The 10,869-nt window shown below is 61.6% G+C and overlaps 1 protein-coding gene across 1 annotated transcript in view; it reads right to left on the reverse strand.

The window, feature by feature from the left end:
- Window positions 1-10,869, reverse strand: part of LOC108644364 (SH3 and multiple ankyrin repeat domains protein 3) — a gene marked incomplete at its 3' end in the record, with an annotated part of 71,650 nt that overhangs the window by 12,197 nt on the left and 48,584 nt on the right. Inside the window, exons 5-9 of the mRNA XM_029965607.1 lie at window positions 9,289-9,413; window positions 8,341-8,476; window positions 5,013-5,093; window positions 1,878-1,901; window positions 84-211 (exon numbers count right to left, since the gene is read on the reverse strand). Of these exons, the coding sequence (XP_029821467.1) occupies window positions 84-211; window positions 1,878-1,901; window positions 5,013-5,093; window positions 8,341-8,476; window positions 9,289-9,413 (494 nt within the window). The remainder of the gene's footprint in view (window positions 1-83; window positions 212-1,877; window positions 1,902-5,012; window positions 5,094-8,340; window positions 8,477-9,288; window positions 9,414-10,869) is intronic.

Below are 10,869 nucleotides of genomic sequence, written 5' to 3' on the forward strand. Positions count from 1 at the left end.
CCTCTCCCCCCACTCCCTCCTATCCCTGTCCCTCCCTTCCCTCCCTGTCCCTCCCCCCTGCCCTGGCTGTCCCTGTCCCTCACACTGATCTCTGCAGGGGTGATCCTCCGGCTGGTTGGTCTCTGTTTCACAGTGGCTGCCCTGGAATCTGCTTCCACGATATCCGCCCTCAGCGCCGGCTCTGCGGCCGCCAGGATCTCATCCAGCTTCTCTGCAATCCAAGGGGGAGAGCCAAGGGGTCAGGGGGGGCCAGGGGACACCTCCCCTCCGACAGCCCCGAGCAGGGAGCGCGGGGAGCTCGTCCTCTCCTCCCCAGCCAGCAGCTTTCCGAGGATTTGGGGGGGTTTGGATCCCGCTCGGCTCAGGGTGGCACCGTGCCATGCCATGCCATGCTGGGCCACCTTCCCACCCCATCCTGGCGGTGCCTGAGCCGGGCTCTGACCTGCCAGCACCCGAGGGGCCGCTCCTGGCTGTGCCACATTCCAAGGAATCCTCCATCTCACACGGAAGAGCAAACTTTTCCCAGATTTATTTTTGACACTCGGGACGAGCCGAGTTCCCCCGGGCGGGCAAAGGAGGAGTGGGAGGTGATGGGAAACCCGGGTGCCACGGGGACCATGGGCACATGGATGTCCATGGGATTCCACGAGGCTCCAGCACAACCAGTGTCACTCCAGAGTCTGGGAAAAACTGGGATGTGTCCATCTGAGTGGACTCAGGTGCCTGAATGGCCCCGACATTCCGTGTCCCCAGCACAACCAGTGTCACTCCAGTGTCTGGGACAAACGGGAATGTAACATCCTGGACCTCTCCAGCTCTCCTGGAGCCCCTTCAGGCACTGGAAAGGGCTCCAAGGTCTCCCCAGATCCTTCTCTTCCACTCCAGAAAGAGCATCCCAGAGCCATCTCTGCTGCCAGGACACCCCAGCGGATTGTCCTCACCCAGGGGACCCTGGTGTGGCCCCTCAGGGCACTGAGGGATGTGCCCAGTGCAGGGGAGGGTTGGGGGTCCCTCAGAGTCCCCCCACACCTCATCCCTGCCCAGCTGCCTCCCTGTCCCCCCCCCACTGCAATGGAGGAGCTGGTTCCTCACATTCCCAGCTCCTCGGGGAGCAGGAGCAGGGACAGGAACCCCCAGGACAGTTTTGCCTCTGAAGGGTCAGAGCTGAGCTCAGGCCTCCAGGGCCCCCTCCCCTCTGCCCCGGGGCTGTGCTGTGGGAACACGGAGCTGGATGAGCCTCCAGCTCCTTCCCCATTGTCCATTCCTGGCTCTCGGCCCTGGCAGGAATCCCAGAATGGTTTGGGTTGGAAGGGACCTTAAAGCCCACCCTGTCCCAAGCCCTGCCAGGGGCAGGGACACCTTCCATCGAAAACCTCCTGGTTTTGTCGCGTCCCTCCTGTGACATCCCCGGCACAGCCTCAGAGTGGGGGCAGTGGGAATGCCGGGAGCAGCGGGACAAGCTGCACAGAGGCAGGACAGAGATTTGGGACATTTGGGACAATGCTGGACATGGCACAGCCCCTTCCCCTGGACGGGGATCCCACCTGGGGACGTCCCTGCACGAATTTTCACCGCGGAGCAGACGTGGGGCAGGGATCGCCCCTGGGAACGGCAGCCTTTGGAATCTGGGGACAAACTGGCATCCTGCCCATGCCAAGGAGAGCCCCACACAGCCACCCCGGCTCCTGGCACCCCACCATGGCACTGGTGCCAACCCCGAGCTCCGGCTGCCACCGGGATGATCCCACGGGACTCTGTGGGGACAGTGACCCCATCCAGCCCCTCGGGGTGCTGGGGTGCCCCTGCCTGGGTGCTGGGGGGTGCTGGGGGGTGCTGGCAGGGAAGGGAGGAGCCCCAGGATGTGCAGTTTCACTCACCCCCTTTCCTTCTCCGCATGGAGGCTTGGAATCAAGAAACAAAAGACAACATGAATGGCATGCACAGTTCCTGCTTCCAGCCCAGCTCCAGCCTGGCTGCCTGCCCTGCCTGTCCTGCCTGCTCCCCGTGCTTCCCTGCCTCTGGCAGGCGGGCAGGAGCCGGATCCAGCCCGGGATGTGGAGCCTCTGCCGGGACAAAGGCTGGGCAGGGCGAGGGGTGCAGTGCCTTGTTGATCCCAGCCCTGGGATCCGCTGGGATCCACCCATCCCTCACCCTCCTCATGGGAGCAGGGAAGCAGAGGGAAGCCAGACCAGGAGCAGAGCTGGGTGCATTTGATGCCCAGGCAGCTCTTCCAAAGCTTTCAGTGCCTCCCTGCTCTCCACGGCCCTTCCCAAAGCCCTTCCCTGCATCCAGCACGGTCAGGATTCTGGGATAGGAGTGCTTTGTTTGCAGCTTGCTGGGAATCTGCTCTTCCAAGGGGACCGGTATGACAGGCAGCAAGGAAATATTCAGTGGGGCTGTGGGTACGGGGGATGTCCTGGGAGCTGCAGGGAGGGACAGGATCCAAGGAAAACGGGGCAAGGAGCACCTGACAGAGCTCCCCTGGGAAGCTGCAGGTAGGAATGTCCCTTCACTGCCACCAGGGTCCCTTGGGAAGGGGAGAGGGCTCTAAGACACGGCCTGAGGTGCTGATCCACATGGAAACTCCCTCTGCAGGGTCAAGTGTGGGAGGGGGGATGATTCCCCATTTTCCCTTTGGGATACGAGGTGGGACATTCCCCGATCCACAGGGCTGAGGAAGGGACTGACCACTGCAATTCCCTGGGAACACGGGGGCTGACACCAGTCACTGCCTCCAGGTCCCTCTCCTGGGAGCCAGGGGGTTGCTGCTCCCAATCCCTTTCCAGGTGGGACACAGCACACGGCTGGGAACGGCTCTCTGGGTCACAGCCAAGGGTGGGAGTGGGAACCCAGGAGTCTGGGATGGGTCTGGACACAGGGAAGGGCAAAAAGTGGAAGAAAGGGGCCATTCCAAATGGATCCTGGTAAAGAGAGAGCCTTTGGCTTGGGAATAAAGGTCTGGAGATGCAGGGAGCAGACCAGGGTGGGAATAAGGGCAGAGAGAGCAGCGTAGAATAAACCACAGCTGGTGCCAACCCTGGAATGACCACGGTTGATTCCAGCCCTGGAATGCCAAGATCTGTCCCAACTGCACTGGATTTGGCTCCTCTGAGGAGCCCACAGGGTTGGGAATCCTGGTCATGCACCGAGGGCGGGAAGCAAGGAAGGACATGGAAAAACAGGGGGATGTGGGGTCCTGCCAAGGCTCCTGCGCTCCAGGGGGTCCCTCCCAGCCGGGACTGGACCCTGTGCCATGGCCACACCACCACATTCCCACAGGGAAAATCCCTAAACCCTCCTGGTGCAGGAGGGCACATTCCCCCAGGGAAAATCCCTACACCCTCCTGGTGCAGGAGGGCACATTCCCACAGGGAAAATCCCTAAATCTCCACGGCAACAGCTCCTCTGGCTCTGCCCATGCCCTCGGGGGTGGCAGCCTGTCCCCCCTCCTGTGCCAGCCCTGGCACCTCTCCTGGCAGAGCCAACCTGTGCCAGGGCACACGGATGCCCCAAAGTCTCCCCGGGATGGGGGTCCCTCCGTGGCCACCCCAAGGGGGTCTCTCCACATCTCCCACTGCCCATCCAGCCACAAGGGCCACGTGGCCGCTGTCCCACTTGCCACCCTGTCCAGTGGCACCTCTGCCACCCTTGGGGAGAGGGGAGGGACCAAGGGGAGGGAGCAGCCCCCCCCACACCGGTGGGTGACACTGGGGACACCCCCGGGGTGGCCACAAGGGCCGGGAGAAGCGGGGTGGGGGTGGAGAGGCTTTCAGGGAATCCGGGAACACGGAGCTCCAGCCGGAGAGCAAAGCAGCTGGAAACGTGGGCAGGCCCTGGAGTGGGAGAGGGTGGGCACGGCCGTGGGCACGGGGGGAGGGCAGAGAGGGGATGGCACCGCACCTGGAGCTCACCTGGAGCTCACCTGGAGCTCACCTGGCACAGGGTGGGGGGAATAAAACCCTGGGGCTGCCGGGTGTGTGGGAGCAGGGACAGGAGAGGGATGAGAAAAGGGTGAGGAGAGGGATGGAGAGGGAGAGGGGTGAGGAGCAGGGATAACAGCGGGGCGAGGAAGGTGGAGAGCAGGGAGAGGAGTGGAGAGAGGAGAGGGGTGAGGAAATGGGTGAGGAGCAGGGAGATGAGCAGGGAGAGCAAGGTAAGGAATGTGTGAGGAACGGGGTGAGGAGCAGAGAGAGGAGAGCAGTGAGGAAGGTGAGGAGAATGAGGAGTGGGGTGAGCAGGGTGAAGAACAGGGTGAGGAGCAGAGAGAGGAGGGGGTGAGGAAAGGGGTGAGGAAGGTGAAGAGCAGGGAGAGGGGTTGAGTGAGTAGGGTGAGGAACAGGGAGAGGAACAAAGAGAGGAGCAGAGAGAGGAACAAAGAGAGGAGCAGAATGAACAGGGAGAGGAGCAGGGAGAGGAGCGCGGAGATGAGCAGGATGAGGAAGAGAGAGAGGGAGAAGCGAGAGGAAAAGGGTGAGGAGCAGGGTGAAGAACAGGGAGAGGAACAGGGAGAGGAACAGGAGAAGAGCAGGGTGAGGAGCAGGGAGAGGAACAGGAGAAGAGCAGGGTGAAGAACAGAAGAGCAGGGTGAGGAGCAGGGAGAGGAACAGGATGAGGAACAGGGTTGGGAGCAGGGTTGGGAGCAGGGTTGGGAGCAGGGTTCCTGCCGGCCGGGGCCGGGGGCGGCGAGCCCTCCACGAGCACACGGAGACACCCAACGTCCTCCCCCCGGCCGCCTCCGCGGGGATGCGACACCGGAGGGGTGGGTGGCTCTGTGGGGGGTGTCCCGCACCCCTAATCCTGCAATCACGGGCTCCGAGCCCCCCACACCCCCTTCCCGAGCACGACGGGGCAGCCCCTCCGCGGGCGGCAGGGACACGTGGCCGGCGGCAGCTTCGCCAGCTCACGGCAGTCTCAACGGGAAACACGGGCGCCGGGAGAGCTCCAGCCCCGGCTCCCCACGCCCCCCGTGCCCGGAGGAGCCCCCCGTGCCCGGCAGAGCCCCCCGCCCTTACCCAGCTCCTCCAGCTCGGCCGTCATGGACTTGGACCGCAGCGTCAGGGTGGTGCTGGGCGCTCTCTTGGGAGGCGGCGGAGCTGAAAGGAAGAGAGACGGCATTTTGCATTTCTTGTCCAGGAACTTACGAGGAGTGGCCAGATGCAGGTGCCACTTCTTCTCCACAGCCTGGATCTCCTCGTACTCGCGGGATGAGGAGTCGCACTGCTGCAGGATCTTATTGAGGCTGCGCGTGGAAGCGAACTTCTTCATGGTCTCGGTGCCACAGTCCCGGGCACGGGGCGAGGCCCCCGGAGCTCCCGCGAGAGTTGGAGCCCTTTGCCGCGAGGGGGCAAGGAGGTTTCCATCCATGTTCCCTGGCTGCCGGCCTTTCCCCTCGCGCCGGCGCGGGAGGGCTGGCCGGCAGGGAGGCCCCCCGCGAGTTTGGAGCCCGGGCTTTCGGGCAGCGGCCCGCCCGCGGGGGGCTTTCGGCTGTGCACGGCCCCGCCAGGGGCCGGCGGTGGGAGGGGAGGAACGCGGCGGTTGTGGGCACCGGCTTGCCGGCTGGTTCCTTCCCTTCCTGTCCTTCCCGGCCTCGTCTCTAGTTCCTTTCCCGCCTCAGGGCGCCAGCCCCGGAGCGCAGCCACACCCTCTCCGCCCGTGCCGGGGCCGGGACGATTGTATTCCTCGCTTCCGCCCTACGGCAGCGCTTGGCGTCCGGCTTTCGGCGACGGCGGGGGGCAAAACCGGGGGACGGGCGGGCAACCGGGACACGTGGTGGCCGGGCCGGGCCGTGGGAATGGCCCCGAGGGCTCCCTATCCCGGGCTGCCATGAGCCGCGAGCCCACCGGCACGGGGATGAGTTGAAGGCTCTTCCTCTTCACTTGGGTGCCTCCTCCTCCTCCTCGCTTCCCCGCTTTGACATGCTCTGGATTTTCAAGCGCCTCCAGGCATTTTGCCCATGCAACTGGAAGCTCCAGGCTCTGACCTTGATGCATCAGGGACCCAACGGGGCGGATTCAGCCCGAGCCAGTCCCACACAGGCCCCCGGCACCCCGGGGAGGGGGCGAGGGGGGTCTGAGCCCCCCGGCCCCGCTGCAGACGGGGGGTCCCGCACGGGGGACCCGGCTCCGGTCCCCAAACTCCACGCTGGAAGAGCGGCCACCCGGCTCCGGGCTCCGGGGATGGGCAGCAGGCACCGGGCAGTGCCAGGCGGCTGCTCCCCGGCTGCGGGGCTGGAAGCACCGGGAGAAGGGGCGAGTGGCACCCCCGGGGGTCCCGGGGCTGGTTCCCGAGCTCAGCCTTTCCCACGGCTCCGCTTTTGTGCCGTGACAACATAATTGCAAAGCTCTCGGTTGCCAAGCGGAGGCTGCTCGCTCTCCCCTCGCCCTCGTTGCTTGCGCTGGTGAGCGCCCCTTGATTTCCGGCCCCTATGCGTCCCATCCCCCTGATTCCATCCATCCCTGTTGCTCTCATTCCCCCTGATTTTCCCATTCCATCCTTGTTTGCGGTCCCATTCCTTGTGCTCCCATCTTCCCTTGATTCCCGGCCCCCTGCTCCCATTTCCCCCTGATTCCCATCCAATTCCCTGTTGCTTCCCATCCCCCATGATTTCCCATCCCCCTTGTCCCATTCGCAATCCCTTATTGTGCTCCCATCCCCTTATTTATCCCGAGGCCCCCTTGCTTTTCCCCATCGCCCTTTGATTTCCATTCCATTCCTGTGCTCCCATCCCTGTGCTCCCATCCCTGTGCTCCCATCCCCCTGATCCCAGCCCCCTGCTCCTATCCCTGTTCTCCTATCCCTGTGCTCCCATCCCCCTGCCCCTGACACCACCATTCCTGTCCCCCTGCTCCTGTCACCCCACTCCCATTCCCATGCTCCTGTCTCCCTCATTCCCATTCCCCTCCTCTTGTCCCTCCCGTTCCCATCCCCTGCTCCTGTCTTCCATGCTCCCATCTCCCTGCTCCTGTCCCCTCACTCCCACCCCCCTTCTCCTGTCCCCTCCATCCCATTCCCAGTGTGGGATTCCCAGCTGCAATCCCTCCAAAAACCCTCCTGCTGGATGTGCCCCTGCCCACCACAGCTGTATTCCAGGATGTCCCTCCCGGACACAGCCGTGTCTGTCTCCCATCCAGGTGTTCCTGCCTTCCCCACGTGGGTGTCCCCAAGCCCAGGGGTGTCCCAGCAGGTGACCAGCAGCCCTGGGACCGTCCATCCCAAAGGAGCCCCCAGGGATGGGAGCAATTCCAGCATGGGGCAGCCACGGCTTCTGGGCAACCTGTGCCAGGGCCTCCCCACCCTCACAGCCAGGAATTCCTTCCCAACATCCCACCTAACCCTGCCCTCCTCCAGTTTAAGGCCTGCAGGGAAAACAGCCTCAGTGTTGGTGCCACGTTTCCGTGTGAGAGCCGGAGAGAACCAAGGTGCTCAAATCCCTGAGGAAGCACAGGCTCCATCCCGGCACCCCCTGAGCTCCTGCGGGCACCATCCTGCCCCCAGCACCCCCGGGGCCTGTTCCCCACCCTGACACCCCTCAGGGAAGGGGGTCTCTGCTCTCCAGCACCGTGTGGAGCAGCTGATCCCAAGGAGTTGGCTCCAACCTTTGGGCACACACGGCTCCGGTGGGAAAACGGAGCCGGTGTCCTGCATCCCAGCAGTGGCTGGGATCTGAGAGCCCCCCCTGCATCATTTTATAATAACAGTAATTTTGTTTCCAAAATGAACTGTGTGTCCTGCCTGGATAAAACCAGCTTAGGTCAGGAACTCCCATCTTTCCGAGGAATACCGTTTTCCCAGATTTCAGCTTCCACTTTTCAATAACATTAAATCCTGTTGTCTTCAGCCTCACAAAAAAAACCCCAAAGGCTTCAAAACGCACTGGCAGCAGAATGCTCAGCTCTGTGAGAAGTATCTGCACCAGTGAAAATTAAAAGGAAGCCTGATGACTTTTCCTCCCTCCTGATCCACTCAGATCCCTGGTGTGGAACTGCAGGTTTTCCAGTGCCTGGCTTTGGAAAACCCGGTTTTAACGGGCTGTCAGGACAGAGCCTGTTCAGTGGCTGGTTGATTAGGCAGGACCAGTAGCTCAGGGCACACTGAGCTTTACTCTGAGCTCTGCTGAGCTTTACTCTGAGCTTTACTCTGAGCCTGTTCTTCTCCCGGGACCATCACCCTCATCCGCAGCATCCCGGTGCTTCCCACTCGGAGCTGTCTGTGCCTGGCACAGCCACATCACCCCTTCCCAGCGCCCTCCCTCCTCACTGCTGCCACTGCAGACCCTCTGGTGGCTCCCACCCTTGGGTGACACGTCCCTCCAGCCCGGGGAATCCCGGGATTCACACCTACCCTTCTTCCGAACCACTTCCTCCGACTCCGGCTTGCGGCTGACGGACACGACCTTCATCACCAGGTGGTTCCCCCCTTGCCGGATCAGGGACACCACCTGCTTGTGCCCCACCTTCACCACGTTCACACCATTCACCTGGGGCAGAGCAGAGACACGGTGAGAGCTGCCTGTCGGGAAAACTGAGGGATGTTATCCCCAAAACCGCATTATTTTGCACCTCTCCCTGTATTTTTCTCAGCCCAGGACTCACAGAAGTCACCTGCCAGTGACCACAACCTTCTGGAGGAGGTGGACATCCCCCTTGCAGCTGGGCTGACAAGGCAGATCAACCAAAAAATGGGTGTTTCCCAGTTTTTCCTGGGCACTAATTCATCCCTGGAAGGGTTCAACATNCCAATCCATGGTCACTCCACAGACCCCCCATCCATCCGGCCTCATCCCACCCCTCCTGCCAGCAGCGCTCCCTTGGAAGGGGCAGGATCTGTCCCACATCCCCTCCTGCCCCAACACTGCACATCCTTGTTGGAAACCAACTCTCTGGGATCCTTTGGAACCAAGACACAGAACAGACCAACTGAGTGATCAACACTTTGACCGTTCTTTGGCTGCCTCACTGGAAGAGCCTCTTCTCTGGCCTTCAGAAACCCAGACCTGGCCTGTTCACCCCAAACCCACCTGGTTCAGGACACCATTGTCCCCTGCAGGTCACACAGCAACACCTCCAACGTTCCTCCAAGCCCAGTCCCTAAAGCACCAACTGATCAACGCTCCCTCTCCAGAACCACTCCTTAAATCAGCCTCTGCTGGGGGAGCAGCCAAAATCTGCCCACCCCGAGTGACACAGCCGCCACCACCCGCCTGGGACAGGCCACACGTCCCAGAACACCCCATGGGAGACGAGAACCCCGTGAGCAGGTTGGCCCCGGAGGAGCCGCGGCCGCGCTCACCTCGATCAGAAAGTCCCCCGTGCGCAGCCCCGCTCTCCAAGCGACTCCTTCCACGTCCACTGATTCCAGGTACTGGAGCGCTGGGAAGGCCGGGGTCGGGGTGAACTCCTCGATCGGGGTTTCAGCTGCAAAACACAAAGGCAGGGAGGGCTTGAGGGGGTGGCCAAGAAAGTCCTTGTGTCGGTTCAGACGCGTTCAGTGCCCGCCCACGGCATTCCCAGCCAGGGATCCATCTGGGATGGAAAAGCCCACGAGACCACAGAGTCCAACCCTCCCAGCTCTGCCAAGGCCACCACTGATCATGTCCCCAAGTGCCACATCCACAGGGCCTGGAAATCCCTCCAGGGATGGGGGCTCCACCACTGTGCCAGGGCTGGAAAACCCTTTCCAGGAAGGAATTTTTCCCAATATCCAACCTGACCCTCCCCTGGCACAGCTTGAGGCTGCTCCCTCTCCTCCTGTCCCTTGTTCCCTGGCAGCAGAGCCCGACCCCCCCCGGCTCCCCCCTCCTGGCAGGGACTTGCAGAGCCAGAAGGTCCCCCCTGAGCCTCCTTTGCGCTGGGTCATCAGGCCCAGACAAGTTCTCACGCCCCTAAATTATCCCAAAAATGCATTTTAGGAGCTGTGTCAACCCCCTGATGAATCACAGAGCCCATGGATGGCCTTGGAGTGCATCTCCTTTGATGTCAGGTCACTCCAGCCAACGTCACCCACACTCTCCTCCATTTCAGTGCCTGTAGACCCTGATTTCATGCACACAAAGACAATTCCTCCTTTATTCTTTATTTACATATTTTAGGCAAGATTTTTCCCACTCCATGGACCAGCACCACCCCAAGACCAACTTCTCCTGACAGGATGTTAACGTGCTGAACCATCTCAGACGCTTTTTCACCAGCAGCTTTCCACGACTCCTCCCCTTCCACGGGAGCCAAGCGGCGAAGAGCTGACAAGTCACCCTCCCTATTTTTAGAAATGCCAATGGAATGTTCGACTCCCGAGGGACCTCCCTGGTGACAAACTCAACCCCCTGGCCCAGAGTTGACCAGCAAGTTCTCTGAGTGCTCTGGGGTTCAAAGGGCCACCGAGATTTGGTGCAAAACGAGGCGCCCCTTAGGCCAGACCCGAGTGGAGAAGGGCGTGAGGTGCGAGGTGAGAAGGACCTGGAGGGCTGGAAACCAGAAAAGGAGAGGCTGGAAGGCTGTGAATGTCAAGTAAATTATTTCCATAATGCTAATGAGACATATGGTCTCTGTGGAAAAGCAGCACGAGGCGGGACCCGGCGCTGCCCTCCCGGATCACACGCGCCCGAATTAAGCCACGGAAATGTTAAAGTCAAATCCTGATCCCTGGGGAGGGTGGAGTTGGACAGATGACAATTTAATTGGTTTGCCAGCCAGGAGAAGGAGACTGATGTGAGCAAACTGTGTTATCACAGTGGCTGCTCCCCCCATCCCCCGCTGCGTTTCCCAATGGAAAAATCCTAAAGCAGATCAAAATCCTAAAATCCTACCTCAGCCACCAAGGATGCTCTTGGGAATCATGGAATCCCAGGATGGTTTGGGTGGAAGGGACATTAAT

Source organism: Manacus vitellinus, unplaced genomic scaffold (assembly GCF_001715985.3).
Source record: "Manacus vitellinus isolate BGI_N305 unplaced genomic scaffold, ASM171598v3 scaffold_110_pilon, whole genome shotgun sequence".
Classification (NCBI taxonomy): Eukaryota; Metazoa; Chordata; class Aves; order Passeriformes; family Pipridae; genus Manacus; species Manacus vitellinus.